This window comes from Pseudophryne corroboree, chromosome 9 (genome assembly GCF_028390025.1).
Source record: "Pseudophryne corroboree isolate aPseCor3 chromosome 9, aPseCor3.hap2, whole genome shotgun sequence".
Classification (NCBI taxonomy): Eukaryota; Metazoa; Chordata; class Amphibia; order Anura; family Myobatrachidae; genus Pseudophryne; species Pseudophryne corroboree.
The window spans coordinates 389,040,504-389,058,360 of NC_086452.1; the positions used below are offsets into that span (position 1 = coordinate 389,040,504).

At 45.5% G+C, this 17,857-nt stretch overlaps 1 protein-coding gene across 6 annotated transcripts in view; it reads left to right on the forward strand.

The window, feature by feature from the left end:
- CACNA2D3 (calcium voltage-gated channel auxiliary subunit alpha2delta 3) overlaps window positions 1–17,857 on the forward strand; it is a 2,000,770-nt gene that overhangs the window by 1,435,009 nt on the left and 547,904 nt on the right. For all 6 annotated transcript variants that reach the window (XR_010186941.1, XM_063940834.1, XM_063940836.1 and 3 more), the window contains 2 exons: window positions 15,713–15,784; window positions 15,889–15,950. Coding sequence is in view for 5 of the 6 variants with exons in the window: in XM_063940834.1 (XP_063796904.1) it covers window positions 15,713–15,784; window positions 15,889–15,950 (134 nt within the window). In the remaining variant the exon portion in view is untranslated. The remainder of the gene's footprint in view (window positions 1–15,712; window positions 15,785–15,888; window positions 15,951–17,857) is intronic.

Below are 17,857 nucleotides of genomic sequence, written 5' to 3' on the forward strand. Positions count from 1 at the left end.
CCAACGCGTTTCGTCCTTCTTCAGGGGTAAGTATCTAGATAATAAATACAATGACTAAGTACAACAGGTACTGACATTAACAAATATAGATAATAATAACCATTCGTTATTAACAATAATCTATGAACCTGGATACATACCAATAATTATAGGCAAACATGATATACAGGAATATGTCACTAGAAGTGTCGGTTTGGAGCAATCTGAAAACTAACATATGACATTTTATTAATCTAATTACATTTTATTTATAGTTATTAGATGGTTTTTATGTTTCACAACAACTTTTATCTTAGTAGTGTTCAAGTGCTATACAGTTTCCTAACATTAATATAGTGCATAACCATCATATGGTTTTCTAATAACATCATTAGCGCCCTCTGAATTGTTTTATATATATATACATATATATATATATATATATATATATATACACAAAACAATATACCCCCTTCTTTTGTGCTGAAATAGCAGCACTGCAGGAAAAACCCCTGTTAGTGGGAACTTAAAACATAGATGCAAACAAAAAAGTACAGAGTGCGCTCAATTTTTAATGGTGTTTGAGGGAGTCTCAATTCAGTTTCTTCATTCAGAAATCTTTCTGTAGCCTGGAAGTATACCCTCTCACCAAAAAAAATATCACCCAGAAAGAGTTTTCTTAGTAAAAATATTTTATTCAATTCCATTAAACATAGCAAGATTCTTCTAAAAGCACAGATGTGTCAACCCAGCTTTTCCATACATACACTTGACACTGGTTAATGAACAAAATTATCAGCCTTACCTTGCGGTGTGAGCTCTATGGTGATTTTACAGATAGGTTTGTGGTGAATGGAAAGGATAAACCCTACGCGTTTTGTCCAATTGGACTTCTTCAGGGGTTAATAATATCTTGGTGATATCAGAAAAATGGCAAGCTCTGTGAACTTCGAAAGGATTCCACCAGATTGTGACTCATTATCTTTAACATAGGTTTGGTCAGTGTTTTTATATATATATATATATATATATATATATATATAAGTGCACACTATTTTTTTTACAGCCACCCTGCTTTAAAAGTGGGGGATGGGGTGGGGGGTTGAGGGGGGCCCAGCGATATCAGTGTACCCGGCCCCAAAATTTCTGTGGCCGGCCTTAGTAACTGCAAACGTCACATGCCCTTTATGTGTGTGTGTGTGTGTGTGTGTGTGTGTGTGTGTGTGGAGGACTTACTGAAGTCCCCCTCTTAGCAGAACGATTTGATTGTCAACCTTTTGACCCTGTCCACCTTTTGATTGTCGATCATATGGTGTTGACGTAATAACTGTCTGGGCGGGATTTGTTAAAATACATTGCCTTCCCTTGCCGCCTACTGCAACGATGCTAATCGCATATGTATTAACATATGCGATTAACATTGCGATGCAGTGACAGAAACCCACTACGATACCTGTGAGAAGGATTGCGGGGTGTCTGTGGGTTCCGTCACCTCCCAGCCCTGGGAGGTGACGTTTGTTGGGAGTCCCGGGGTTCCTCCTACTCCCCCATGCAGCCGGTAGCAGGAAAGGCTGTGCAGCGGGGGAGAAGGAGCTGGGGATCGTGTAGCGGCCCCTGGACACAGGTGATGACGGAGTCGGCGGGTGCGGCACTGATTGGCAGGTGCGGTGTTCGTCGGCGGGTGCGGTGCTCGGCGGCGGGTGCGAAAGTAGCCCATAGGCTTCTATAGGCAGGGACGTGCGGTGAGCTAAATGGCTCAGGTGGCACTGGCTAACTCCAGAGACAGAATTCCATGCAATATATGAGCCAAAGGGTGCATCTGGGCATTATACACAGGTGCAGCAGTATAAACTCCTGGAAATGGTGAGTTTTGATCAGAGATAGCCAGGAAGAAGCACTGCCTCACCTGCCATAGACTTTTTACTCCAGAGTTTGGGCTATAAAAATTATTAGAATAATGCAAAGAAGATATTTCAAACAAATTATTAGTATTTTTCATATACTTTATTCAGTCAAAACTCTGGTTTAAACATAAATATGACAGGAAACGCTCTGCCTCACCTGCCTCAGCCCACCGCACGTCATTGTCTATAGGGTATCGCCATCAAATGATGGCGATACCCTTGGTGGCGAAAACCTGGCGGACGGGTCTTAATACATATGCGTCAAAACCCCAGAAAATGAAGGTTTTACTGCATTTTGCCTTTAGTACATCCCACCCACAATCTTTTAACTGTCTAACTTCTTTACCACACACCACCCATCTCAGATGCATTTTAGAATAACATAGGAGCTACAGAAATGTAGTGGTACGGCAAAAATCTCTCCATTAACAGTTCCTAGACTACACTACGGCATACTGGCGTACTCTCCTGGAATATCTATCAGACTCTAAATTTGATTGAGTTCTACCTGGCACCTGGGACAGTAGACAACTCTTCTGGATACAACCCACTTTGCCAGTGAAGTGGACAGTGTGGACAGTGAAGACATGAGTGCCAAGTGTTTAATGCATATGCATGCGCACACTGCTAGCATAACCAACATTGTTTCCCATTTCAGGATCACAAACTACCCTACATTAACAAGAACAGTAAATTAACTATTGGTGGCAGGAGAGAGAAAATCAGGGACCTGATAGAGCCAAATTAATAACAAGTGTAAACACATGCTGCAACTTGAACTTAAGCAGTTAAACAGTGACTGTCTTGAGTGACTCCAGTTTGGTGTGATTTTTCAGAGAGATTACGCTATAAGTAAAGGGAAAACTCATAAAATTATATTATGCAAGTAGATGTTTTGACAACCATGTAAATAGAAGAAGTTGCTGAACCCATCTATGTGTATTGTGTGTATTGTTCCCTGTATTTGTTCACCTTGACAAAGGGGCGTCCGCGCCCCTAAACGTTGGACCACTCATTTTTGCCTGCATGGATTAAAAGCACTAGCACGTTACTTACCGCTGTTTCCAGTCTCTGAGTGCCGCTGATTGATTTATCTAATACTTTTGGATACTTGTTTCCAGAAGGCACCGGAGCAACATTAAAGTTCCTATGGAGAGTGCCGATCCGAGCCACACTTATATATATATATATATATATATATACACTGCTCAAAAAAATAAAGGGAACACTTAAACAACACAATGTAACTCCAAGTCAATCACACTTCTGTGAAATCAAACTGTCCACTTAGGAAGCAACACTGATTGACAATCAATTTCACATGCTGTTGTGCAAATGGAATAGACAACAGGTGGAAATTATAGGCAATTAGCAAGACACCCCTAATAAAGGAGTTGTTCTGCAGGTGGTGACCACAGACCACTTCGCTCCTATGCTTTCTGGCTGATGTTTTGGTCACTTTTGAAAGCTGGCGGTGCTTTCACTCTAGTGGTAGCATGAGACGGAGTCTACAACCCACAGGGCTCAGGTAGTGCAGCTCATCCAGAATGGCACATCAATGCGAGCTGTGGCAAGAAGCTTTGCTGTGTCTGTCAGCGTAGTGTCCAGAGCATGGAGGCGCTACCAGGAGACAGGCCAGTACATCAGGAGACGTGGAGGAGGCCGTAGGAGGGCAACAACCCAGCAGCAGCTACCTCCGCCTTTGTGCAGGGAGGAACAGGAGGAGCACTGCCAGAGCCCTGCAGAATGACCTCCAGCAAGCCACAAATGGGCATGTGTCTACTCAAACAATCAGAAACAGACTCCATGAGGGTGGTATGAGGGCCCGACGTCCACAGGTGGGGGATGTGCTTACAGCCCAACACCGTGCAGGACGGTTGGCATTTGCCAGAGAACAACAAGATTGGCAAATTCGCCACTGGTTCCCTGTGCAGGTTCTCACTGAGCACATGTGACAGACGTGACAGAGTCTGGAGACGCCAAGGAGAACGTTCTGCTGCCTGCAACATCCTCCAGCATGACCGGTTTGGCAGTGGGTCAGTAATGGTGTGGGGTGGCATTTCTTTGGGGGGCCGCACAGCCCTCCATGTGCTCGCCAGAGGTAGCCTGACTGCCATTAGGTACCGAGATGAGATCCTCAGACCCCTTGTGAGACCATATGCTGGTGCGGTTGGCCCTGGGTTCCTCCTAATGCAAGACAATGCTAGACCTCATGTGGCTGGAGTGTGTCAGCAGTTCCTGCAAGACGAAGGCATTGATGCTATGGACTGGCCTGCCGTTCCCCAGACCTGAATCCAATTGAGCACATCTGGGACATCATGTCTCGCTCCATCCACCAACGCCATGTTGCACCACAGACTGTCCAGGAGTTGGCGGATGCTTTAGTCCAGGTCTGAGAGGAGATCCCTCAGGAGACCATCCGCCACCTCATCAGGAGCATGCCCAGGCGTTGTAGGGAGGTCATACAGGCACGTGGAGGCCACACAGACTACTGAGCCTCATTTTGACTTGTTTTAAGGACATTACATCAAAGTTGGATCAGCCTGTAGTGTGTTTTTCCACTTTAATTTTGAGTGTGACTCCAAATCCAGACCTCCATGGGTTAATAAATTTGATTTCCATTGATAATTTTTGTGTGATTTCGTTGTCAGCACATTCAACTATGTAAAGAACAAAGTATTTAATAAGAATATTTCATTCATTCAGATCTAGGATGTGTTATTTTAGTGTTCCCTTTATTTTTTTGAGCAGTGTGTGTATATATATATATATATATATGTATACATATATATATATATATATATATTTCTGCAGGGGGTTACACTGGTATTCCACAGGGAATAACATCGGGTGTAAAGTTGGATTTTGATCCGAGGCACCAACAGGCTAAAGCTTTGACTGTTCCCAGGATGCATTGCACCGCATCCTCTATATCCCCGCCTCTAGGCACTGGAGCTCAGTTTGTAAGTTGGTACCAGTGCAGGCAACTAACAGGGAGGGCTGCGCTAGGCAGCCCTGAAAAGAGCTTTTCTGACAAGAAAGAAGACTTCAAGGGCCGCAGCATAGGCACTTGGTGCTATATGTCATACTGACATATCGTGCTGCGGCTCCCTCACCACCCCCAGCGTCGCTGTATACTCCCGCGTCCTGGTTGCCGGGTACTCATAGCGAAGGCACTTCGGTCTCATCAGGCACACATACCGCCGCTGCTCTCCAGGATCACGTGGCCGAACGATAGGGAGGAGGTAAGAGGGTCCCCCAGGTGGGACCCGCTGAGATCGCGATCCGGTCGCAGACTTCGGAGACGGACCGCGCTACTGGCGTGGACACTGTGGCCGTGCAGGGACCCCACTATGTCCACCAGGGCAAGGAGCACAGGTCAGATTTGCTAAAATCCGTTTAGTACAGGCTCCATAGTACCCAGTGTTGAAGTCAGTAGCGGGTCTTGCCACAGGCAAGCAGTACTTTTGCCCAGGGTGCCGCCTTCCGGAGGGCGCCGCACCATGGCAAGATCCACTACTGCTGTGCCCTCCCCTGCCCGATGTGTCCCCCGGCTGTGTCCCCCTGTGAAGGGAACTAGACGCGTAGCGTCTAGTTTCCCTTCATGGAGAGGACCTTTGCTGTGCGGTGCGCGATGACGTCATCGCGCACGCACAGCAAAGGTCCTCTCTATGAAGGAAAATAGACGCGTAGCGTCTAGTTTCCCTTCATGGAGAGGACCTTTGCTGTGCGGTGCGCGATGACGTCATCGCGCACCGCTCAGCATTTCAGCGGCGCTACTACTGTACACGGGGTGTAACTGACCACGCCCCCTTATGAAGCCACGCCCCTATGCACTGCCCGGGTCGCAAAAAAGTGCTCGAACCGGCCCTGGTTGAAGTCCAGCAGAGGGGATAAGTCTCTGACCTGTAGCCCCTCCCCCAGTCCCAGGCGCTATCTACAGTAAATGTTCCCGCCTTGCATCTGCATCTCTCTCTCTCCCTCACTCCCTGTCAGCGTTTGGGCGCCATTACACAGAACTGCGCTGATTCTGGGACTGCTGGGCACTGTCTCCTCTGTAAAGCCGCCTGCCTCATCAGCGCTGTGCATTTACAGGACACTTAAGTATTCTACAGTATATGTCTTTTAGACAGTGTTAGTTAACAGTTAAGTGCATAACTACAGGGATATTTAGTACAAGTATCCTGTGATATAATCCAGTATTTACTATGCATTGTTATATCTGTATACATACATAGCTTTACTTAGTATTGCTAGTCCAGTGCAGTATTATTGTTGTTTGTAATAATTTCTGCATTGTATATGTGACTGTGTGTGTCAATAGCTGCTGTGTGGTTTCTATTCCGTGTATCTCACACATATTGCTATCCCTATATTCTGTACCCTGACGGGGGCTAAGTGCATCAGGGTCTTATATATATATTGTTTCACAGGATATACTGTTTGGTATTTTTCTCTGTGTATTTCAGTCACCGTATACCACTTAAATCCTCTGTTTGTGATCTGCATTTACAATCACAATCCACAGGTTTTTTTTGTTCAGGTACTGTGTCTGGCTATATTGTACTGTTACGCCGTAGAGCTACATTATCCAAAAATGTCTGCGTCACAGGGCGGGAGATCCGTGGCTGATCCTGCGTCATGCAGTGCTGACGCCACGGACTTATCTGAGGAAAATATTCCAGCTGAGAGTCCAGGTACTGGGGGTTCTGTACCCCTCGGTCAGCCTGCAGCACCGGTGGCACACCAAGACCCACCTTAGGCTGCTTTTTCTAATTTACTGACTACGCTAGTAACAGGACTTGTGCACCCTGTGGGACCTCCTGTGCCTGTACAATCACATATTGTCCCTGTTCTAAATCCACCGTGGGTGGATTCTCTGTTGACTCAGTTACAGCAGTTAAATCAGTCCATGGTTAAACAAAAGCCTGACCCTTGCCCCCCTAGGACCAAAGGGTCATCTAAGTGGGCCATTTCTTCCTCACAATCCACGCATGTTTCGGATACTTCATCCTATGAAGACGGCGTATATACTTAACCATCAGACACTGATGCAGATGCTTCTGATGGGGAATCTACAACACAGGTGGATGTTCCTGACCTCTTGGAGGCTATAAAACTGATTCTTCAGATCGATGATGAAACTGAACCTCCAGATACGTCTAAGAAACCTTATAAGTTCTAACGTCAGAAGGTTACTAAATTAGTTTTGCCACATTCTGACCATTTAGTTGACATACGTCAGGAATCCTGAGAGTCTCCAGGAAAGAAATTCTCCCAGTCTAAAAAGATGCTAGCTCATTACCCCCTCGCTGCAGTTAAGTAAAAATTGGGAAACACCACCTCCGGTGGACTCACATGTTGCACGTTTGGTGGTGTCTTCTACTCTGCCTGTCACTACCGTCACCTCTCCGAAGGAACCGATGGATAAGTGTGTGGAGGGTTGCTTGAAGTCTATTTACACCCTTGCAGGTGCTGTGCATAGACCTACTATAGCGGCTTCTTGGGCTGCAAAAGCTATTGAAGCCTGGGTGCAAGAAGTTGAAGTGGAACTACCTTCTAATTTTTCTGATAATGCCAGAAAGTGTCTTTCATATAGTACCACAGCCTCTCATTACATACAGGAGGCAGCCTCTGATGCCGGTGTGCTCGCAGTTAAAGCATCTACTACGTTCATTCTAGCTCGCCGGATTCTGTGGTTGCGGTCCAGGTCTGTGGATCTGGACTCTAAAAAGACCTTGGAGGTGATCCCTTTTAAGGGAAACATCCTTTTTGGGGAGATTTGAACAAGATTGTTGCTGACTTAGCGTCTGCTAAAACTGCATGTCTGCCGAGTACTAATCCTTCGGCTCCGAAGGCTAAAAGTACCTCCTTTCGTTCCTTTCGACCTCCAAGTAAGGCAAAGGGACAGGCTTACCCGAAACAGGCTCGCACTTCCAAAACCTCTAAGCCCAAACCTAAACGTTCCTGGGCTGCCCATCAGCCTGCTTCCAAGCCAGACAAGCCTGCTGCATGATGGGGCGGGCCTCCCCCTGGGGGACCCCAGGGTGGGAGGCCGACTTCTGCGGTTTGCCCAGGTATGGTTACAGACCACTTCAGATGCCTGGGTGAGGGAAGTCGTCACTCATGGATATGCCATCTCTTTCGGGAAACATCCCCCTCACCAGTTTTGCTCGACAACTATTCCTTCGGATCTGTTAAAAGCAAAAACTCTCCATTTGGTGGTACAATCCCTCCTGGAAACAGGAGTGATAGTGCCGGTGCCCCTGGCTCAGAGAGGCAGGGGATAATATTCAACGCTGTTCCTAATTCCGAAGCCGAATGGAACCTCGCGGCCCATTCTCAACCTCAAGTCTTTGAACGAATTTGTGAAGGTTTCCAAATTCCGTATGGAAACTCTTCGCTCTATTGTTCTGGCCTTGGAGCCCAAGGACTATATGGTATTCCTGGACATTCAGGATGCTTACCTACATATACCTATTGCCATGTCGCATCAACAATGTATGCGGTTTGCTATTGGCAACCTACATTATCAATTCCAGGCCTTGCCTTTTGGACTGACCACGGCTCTACAAATCTTCACGATGCTCATGGCGGTCATGACGGCCCTTCTACGCTGTCAGGGTATCAGGATCTTGCCGTATCTGGATGACTTGTTGATCCTGGCGAACTCCCCAGAGGTTCTCCTCCGTCATCTGGAGCTGACGGTCCAATTCCTTCAAGCCCACGGGTGGTTTCATCAACTGGAAGAAATCCTCGCTGGTTCCTGCTCAGAGCATGGTACACCTGGGGGCGTTACTAGACACACGCAAACAACGGTTGTTCTTGTCTCCGGAGAAGGTCCTGAAACTTCAGGACAGGATACGATGCTTCCTCTCTCGCCCTCATGTATCGATACACTCGGTGATGCAAGTACGAGGCCTCATGGTGTCGGCTTTCGACATGGTAGAGTACGCTCAATTTCATTCTCGCCCTCTGCAGAGATTAATCCTTTCCAAGTGGGACGGCCTGCCTCACCGGATCAGTTCTCACATGATTTCCTTGACTCTGGAAGTTCGTCTGTCTCTGAGCTGGTGGCTCCAGGACCAACGATTGAACAGGGGTCATCCCTTCTGGATCTCCAAATGGGTCCTCCTAATGATGGATGCCAGTCTGCGGGGTTGGGGCGCGGTGTTGGAGCAACACTCTCTTCAGGGTCAGTGGACAAGGGAGGAATCTCTCCTTCCGATAAACATTCTGGAGTTGCGGGCAGTGTTCAATGCTCTGAAACTGGCCCTGCTTCTGGTACAGAACAGGCCTGTTCAAGTACAGTCGGACAACGCCACCATGGTGGCGTACATAAATCATCAAGGCGGCACTCGAAGCCGCATGGTAATGATGGAAGTGTCAAAGATTCTTCTATGGGCAGAACGACATCTGCCAGCCATATCGGCAGTGTTCATTCCGGGGGTCCTCAACTGGGAAGTGGACTTCCTTAGTCATCAGTACGTACACGCCGGAGAGTGGAGCCTTCATATTGAAGTCTTTCAACTCCTAGTGTACAAGTGGGGCCTACCAGATGTAGACTTGATGGCGTCTCAACACAATCACAAGGTTCCGGTCTTCAGAGCAAGGACAAGGGATCCCCAAGCAGCGTTCGTGGACGCACTAGCAATTCCATGGAACTTTCAGCTGCCATATGTGTTCACTCCCGTGTCACTCCTGCCCAGGGTAATAAGGACGTTCAAGCAAGAAGGAGGATTACTACTTATAATCGCTCCAGCGCGGCCCAGACGACATTGGTTCTCAGACCTGCAGGGTCTCTCGATAGAGCGTCCTCTTCTACTTCCTCAATGCCCAGACCTCCTCGTTCAGGGCCCTTGTGTCTACCAGGATCTGGCCCAACTGGCTTTGACGGCGTGGCTCTTGAAGCTTCAGTTCTGAGGGCCAAAGGATTTTCTGAGGTGGTCATTCAAACTATGTTGAAAGCCCGTAAACTGGCTTCGGCTCGGATTTATTATAGGGTCTGGAATTCCTACTTCACCTGGTGTGCGGCTAAGAATTATGATGCATACAAGTTCAGTACTGCCAAACTTTTTACTTTTCTGCAACAGGGGCTGGACTTAGGCCTTTGTCTGGCCTCCCTCAAGGTTCATATTTCAGCCTTGTCGGTATGGTTTCAGAGAAAAATTGCGACTTTGCCTGACGTTCATACTTTCACTCAGGGTGTTCTACAGATTCAACCTCCCTATGTTCCTCCTGTGGCTCCTTGGGATTTGTCGGTTGTTCTGGATGCCCTACAAGAGTCTCCGTTTGAACCTCTTGAGTCTGTGGACCTTAAATGGCTTACACTTAAGGTTTTATTTTTGCTGGCTATTGCTTCTGCTAGAAGAGTTTCAGACTTGGGTGCCTTATCCTGTTGGTTATTCTTTCTGACTTTTCACCGTGACCGAGCGGTTCTTAGAACTCGCCCTGGTTATCTGCCTAAGGTGGTGTCGTCTTTCCACCTTAACCAAGAGATTGTGGTTCCTGCCTTTATCTCTCCTGGTTTGTCCTCCAAAGAACGGTCTTTGGATGTGGTACGTGCTCTCCGTATATACGTGAAAAGAACCGCCTCTCTTAGGAGATCTGATTCTCTCTTTGTCCTTTTTGGTTTTCACAAACGTGGCTGGCCTGTGAATAAGCAGACCTTGGCCAGATGGATTAGAATGGTGATTGCACAAGCTTATGTACAGGCTGGACTTCCAGCTCCTGCTACTATCACGGCCCATTCTACTCGGTCTGTTGTACCTTCATCAGAAGCCCGCCTTGGCGCGTCCCTAGTACAATTGTGCAAGGCGGCTACGTGGTCCTCAGTGAACACGTTCATCAGGTTCTATGCCTTTGATACTTCCGCCTCCCAGGATGCCGGGTTCTTGTGCCCGCTACAGTGTGTCCCCTCCCATGAGGAACTGCTTTATGACATCCCCGATGTTATTCCCTGCGGAATACCAGTGTACCCCGCTGCAGAAAAGGAGATTTATGGTAAGACTTACGATTGTAAAATCTCTTTCTGCGAGGTACACTGGATTCCACATGGGGCCCACCCTGACGCACTTAGCTTCTTTGGGTTTGTATGGCATTAGCCGCTGGTACCTTCTCCTGTTGTGAGAATGTGGTTATATGTGGCTACCTACTACTATCGTCTCTTTTACCTGCTACTGCATTGGACTGGTTAACAAAACTGAACTCCAGTGCCTGGAGGCGGGGATATAGAGGAGGCAGTTTAATGCATCCTGGGAACAGTCAATGCTTTAGCCTGTTGGTGCCTTGGATCACAATCCAACTCTACACCCCCGATATTATTCCCTGTTGAATCCAGTGTACCTCGCAGAAATAGATTTAACAATAGTAAGTCTTACCATAAATCTCCTTATATCATACCTCCGAACATGACCCTCTCCAGGAGGGACAGAATGCTCAGCTCCTGGACTTCCCTCTTAATGTATGATTGCCATCACATGCGCTGAAACACCTTTCTTATCCATTAACCTGTTCAAAACAGGTGCTGGTTATCAGAAATTAAGAGAAAAGTCTAGAAGCAAAGCATTGTGTCCCTCCTGGAAAGGGTCATGTTGGGAGGTATGATATAGATATAGATATATAGATATATATATATATACACACTGCTCAAAAAAATAAAGAGAACACTTAAACAACACAATGTTACTCCAAGTCAATCACACTTCTGTGAAATCAAACTGTCCACTTAGGAAGCAACACTGATTGACAATCAATTTCACATGCTGTTGTGCAAATGGAATAGACAACAGGTGGAAATTATAGGCAATTAGCAAGACACCCCCAATAAAGGAGTTGTTCTGCAGGTGGTGACCACAGACCACTTCTCAGCTCCTATGCTTTCTGGCTGATGTTTTGGTTACTTTTGAAAGCTGGCGGTGCTTTCACTCTAGTGGTAGCATGAGACGGAGTCTACAACCCACACAAGTGGCTCAGGTAGTGCAGCTCATCCAGGATGGCACATCAATGCGAGCTGTGGCAAGAAGGTTTGCTGTGTCTGTCAGCGTAGTGTCCAGAGCATGGAAGCGCTACCAGGAGACAGGCCAGTACATCAGGAGACGTGGAGGAGGCCGTAGGAGGGCAACAACCCAGCAGCAGGACCGCTACCTCCGCCTTTGTGCAAGGAGGAACAGGAGGAGCACTGCCAGAGCCCTGCAAAATGACCTCCAGCAGGCCACAAATGTGCATGTGTCTACTCAAACGATCAGAAACAGACTCCATGAGGGTGGTATGAGGGCCTGACGTCCACAGGTGGGGGTTGTGCTTACAGCCCAACACCGTGCAGGACGTTTGGCATTTGCCAGAGAACACCAAGATTGGCAAATTCGCCACTGGTGCCCTGTGCTCTTCACAGATGAAAGCAGGTTCTCACTGAGCACATGAGACAGACGTGACAGAGTCTGGAGACGCCAAGGAGAACGTTCTGCTGCCTGCAACATCCTCCAGCATGACCGGTTTGGCAGTGGGTCAGTAATGGTGTGGGGTGGCATTTCTTTGGGGGGCCGCACATCCCTCCATGTGCTCGCCAGAGGTAGCCTGACTGCCATTAGGTACCGAGATGAGATCCTCAGACCCCTTGTGAGACCATATACAGGTGCGGTTGGCCCTAGGTTCCTCCTATTGCAAGACAATGCTAGACCTCATGTGGCTGGAGTGTGTCAGCAGTTCCTGCAAGACGAAGGCATTGATGCTATCGACTGGCCCGCCCGTTCCCCAGACCTGAATCCAATTGAGCACATCTGGGACATCATGTCTCGCTCCATCCACCAACACCACAGACTGTCCAGGAGTTGGCGGATGCTTTAGTCCAGGTCTGGGAAGAGATCCCTCAGGAGACCATCCACCACCTCATCAGGAGCATGCCCAGGCGTTGTAGGGGGGTCATACAGGCACGTGGAGGCCACACACACTACTGAGTCTCATTTTGACTTGTTTTAAGGACATTACATCAAAGTTGGATCAGCCTGTAGTGTGTTTTTCCACTTTAATTTTGATTTCCATTGATAATTTTTGTGTGATTTTGTTGTCAGCACATTCAACTATGTAAAGAACAAAGTATTTAATAAGAATATTTCATTCATTCAGATCTAGGATGTGTTACTTTAGTGTTCCCTTTATTTTTTTGAGCAGTGTATATATTATATGTATATGTATGTGTGTGTACATACATATATATATATATACATATATATATATATATATATATATATATATATATATATATAAATTGAGTGTATTACTCTGCAGTAGTCAGGGAAATTCCTTCTAGTTTGATGCTTCAGGACACCATATCCGGGGTAAATATTGCCAAATCTCTTTAAATTTTCATGTGTCACGATCCATCTGTCAGAATGGCTCCAATTTTATTTTTATATGTAGAACACTAGCAGAGTAGAACAATCAGCTCTTTAAGATTTCCCATGATTGTTAAGAATCGCTAGGACCGGAGGCTCTTTCAGATCCAGATGCGCGTGGCACATTACCACGTACTTTTCAGCCTGATTAGTAACCCCCCTTGGTCAGACGCAGCAGTAAACTGTTGTAGAGGAAAATCTGAGATCTCAATTTTCCAGCCAAAAATTCAGCAAAGGTTTTCACCCCTGACGAAGGTTTATTGGGATGCATAGTCGCGTTGATTGTCTTTTGTCATGCTTTTCAGTCACACGTGATGGATGGCTGCCAGTATTACGCTCAATTTTCCCCCAATGGCAAAAGTACTAGTGGTTTAAAGTTAAACGCAGAAGCTGTAACTACCAGGGCCTAGACTAAATGAAATGGTTTGTATTTTTATCTATCGCCGAGAAGTGCTTTACTACTTTTTTTCCCCTTGTTTACAAAGACTTTCTGTTTTTATCCGGTCTTGCCCGAATCCCGTTTCTGTTACTCTCTCGCTTTCAGCATTTATGACCTGGGCTCAGTAAAACCTTTGTACTTGGAAATTGCATTAAACAATGTGTCTTTAATTGATGATTTCAAAAAGCTTCCCATGCTGTTTTAATGATGGAGCTGGCGTCCATAATTAAGCACTGCACATAAAATATTATGAAACTCAAAAATTATAGGTGTGAGGGAATGTACAGACTCATAATAGTGCAGCAAAGAATTGCTAATAAACAGCCATTGATCTCATTTGTGGATGGGAGAAACATTTCTGGTAAAGGTTAATTCAGCAGAGGGGAGACGCAGCTGAAATGGCTTCTGCGAGTTTCAGTTTCGGCTGCAGGGTCCTTTTTTTATAGACCCTTTGGAGCCATGTTACCGTGTGCAGTATTTGAATGGACTATTGTGTGCAAATTGTATCTCTGGTTAGAGGGCGTCCAGTGGCAGCAGAGAGGGGGAACAGTTTTCTAAAGAATAATAGACCGTTTGTTAACTGTAACATTTGTTAATATTTAAAATATTCCATGTCCCTTTTTATCCTAATATGATGTTACTGTACCATTAATAGACACTTCATATTACAGTTAATGTAACTGATATGTTATACATCATGTACATTTATAAAGGTTCTTTATCGAATGTAAAATGAACAGGCTATAAAAATATAATTTTTCTGCATGTATCAGTTGATGTTTATTGATGTTCATGCAAAATAAAAACAATAAAAAAATCCATGTATAGGTATTTGCTATAGCTGGTAATTCCTGAGCCTCATAAAACATTTCTTATTGCATAAAAAATACTAATTATTGGATAAAGACACCAATTCCAGTTTGCCGTCTGGAGAAACCAGTGTACTAACTCCACTCCTCTTATTCAGTGCTGGCAGAACCATATAGGAGTACCAATGTTTAGGGAGTGCCAAGACTCAGTACTGAATAAGTTCTGGGCACTGACGTGGAGGAGTGGCAGCCGAGAGCTGTCTATCTGTCCATGATAGTATGGTGCTGGGCAGAAGATGCTCAGGGGGACCAAGAGGGGGGTGAGAATGTCTCGGCCTGCTGAGGAGGAGCAGCCATGCAAGATGGCAGCATGTCAAGAGGGCCCGGGTATCCACAACCAGGCACGGTGACGCCCCCACTTGCTTGGCTAGCCATACACCTAAGTTCCAGGGCTCAATAGATTAGCCAGTAGACTGGAATATGTTGCTCCTCACCTGTCTCCTGTAAGCAGAAGGGGGTGGGGAGTGTAGCTTAGAGGACCCAAGGAACTTATGCCCATACTTGGGCCAGCTGCTGAATGGGGACAAATTTATGTATTTTGACACACCCATTAATATTAGACAGGCCCCGTGGCGCAATACAGGTTTTACGCACATGCCCGAACTTGACAGCTGGTGCACAGGAAGTCTGACTAATGCAATGTTTATCAGAGGATTGAATACTTCTTGGCTGGGACACCGGTTTTCAGGAGACCTGTCCTGGCAATACAGCGTTAATACATACTGTATCTCTGTTAATGTTTTATTTCTTAGCGTCAATAAATGGGCGTTTTGTCGGTAAATGGTACATTGGCAACATAGTCATCCATGTAAAGTCTTAGTGTACTGGCACACTGCCTTGGTCAGTATTGTGTCACATAACCAAATAAGGGAATGGAAAGCACCATGACCCAAGTTATAGAGGTCATGATGAGGTCCACTATTCTTCTACTTGGGTGTCCCCAATAAATGTTACTGTTTTCCTTTCCAAACCATCAGCATATTCAGAGTTGTTATTTATTCACTTATTGGCAGCCAGAATGTATGGTTTAAATTTGTACATTTTTGTTACATAATTATCTCAGCTCATATTCCCATTCCAGTATAAAGAAAGAAAGTGAATGTAACTTTTTTTTTCTTCTTCTCAAAGCTGAGAAATGCAATGGTAAATAGAAAAACAGGAAAATTTACCATGGAAGTGAAAAAGACAGTGGACAAAGGGGTAAGATTACCAAATGTAGATTGTATCGTTCTACTTCTATTTACTGTATGAATGATATCTGATAATACTGTACATTTCTTACCGTGTCTCTTTTACCATTACAGAAAAGAGTGTTGGTGATGACAAACGACTACTACTACACAGACATCAAAGGGACCCCATTTAGGTACATCTGTGATAAATATTCTTACCGTTTCATCATGATAGATAGATAGATAGATAGATAGATAGATAGATACATATACTGAATATATACGCTCAGTGGTCACTGTATTAGGTATGCCTGCACCTCTAACTATTTAGTCATCCTTACATATGTCACCAAATGTATGCATAGACGAATGCAGACTTGGTCAAGAGGTTCAGTTGTTGTTTAGACCAATCATCAGAATATTGCCTACATGACTTTGACAATGGAATGATTGTTGGTGCCAGACAGAATGGTTGAAGTAGATCAGAAACTGACGATCTGGGATTTTCATGTATAATAATCTGTACAGTTTGAAGAGAATGGTGCACAAAAGCAAAAACATTCAGTTGAGCAATAGTTCTGTGGGTGAAAACCCTGACAGGAAGGCAACAGTAACTAAAATAAGTGTGAATTACAGTGGTATGCAGAAGAGCATCTCTGAATGCATAGCATGTTCAGGGGCAAATGCAGTATTTCTGGAACTGGGTTTCCAAATGTTTGATTTTAGAGTGAATGTCGCCAGCCCATGAAAGATGCATAATTAGCATGTAGCAAGCTATAGCCTGCCCCAAACAAAGTGCAGTTATGTAATACAGTACTTCAGACATATACAGGCCCAATGATCATGGTAAGCCACTTACCCTTCTCTCTCCTGCGCAATCACTGAGCACTCAGAACAACACACACATACACACTTGATAGGAAAATCTGCTGCCCCTTTCACCCTTTATACTGTATGCAGTGGCCACTAATCAGGCTATGGGGAAGGGGGGTTTCCAGTAAACTGGAAACCCCTTCTGTTTGCCTGTGATCTTAAACCTTAAATTAGAAGACCACACCAGGTTCCACTCCTGTGGCTAAGAACAAGACCTGAAGCTGCAGTGGGCACAGTCTCTCCAACACTGGACAGTTGTAGCTTGAAAATATGTTGTCTGGTCTGATGTATCTTGATTCCTACTGCAATGGTAAGGTTAGAATTTGGCCCAAGCACCATGAACCTCTGGTTTCATCCTGCCTTGTATCAACAGATCAGGCTAGTGTTGTAATGGCGTGGAGAATGTTTTCTTGTCACACATTAAGTTCCGTAATACCAAACGAGTCTTGATTAAAAGCCACAGCCTACCTGGGTATTGTTGCAGAGCATGTGCACCCCTTTATGTCCACAGTCTCCAGTCTACCCTAATGGCAACTTCCAGCAGAAGAATAAGCATGTTACAAAGCACAGGTCATCTCAAGCTGGTTCTTTAAACATAACAATGGGTTCAGCATTCTCCAATAGCCTCAACAGTCAACAGATGCCAGTCCAATTGAGCATCTTTAGGATGTGGTGGAAGAGGAGATTTGCAACATGGTTGTGAAGCTGACTAATCTGCAGCAATTGTGTGACGTCTCCATATGCAGTGTATACAGTAAATGTTTGCCTATACTGGTTGCCTATAATTATGACTAGCATAGCTAAAGTTTAAGAGGAGACCTCAGCAACTTTGAAAAAGGTTGTGATTGTACTGACATGCCTGACAGGAGTTTCAGTGACCAAGACAACCTAATGTTTCACGAGCAACAGTGTCTAAAGTCATGTCAACAGAAATCAGTGAGGGCCAAATGTGAATTCTCTGGTGATGCGTTAGGACTTTCTTGGGATCCTAGGATGTGGTGTAGCAATTCTTCACCCGGTTTCTCTCCTCTGTTCCGCTATGGTGTGGCATCTGCAGACCTTCACACAGCAGCTTTTACTCTCTCCGCACTGCACAGGGCAACGCTTCCCTCCTTTGCACAGTTATGGTGTCTTCTCTAGAGGCCTACTTGCTTACAGTAAGACATCCCCTCCTTTCACAAGACTGTAATCTTAGGGAAGCTTTCATACTGTACATACCTCCTCATCT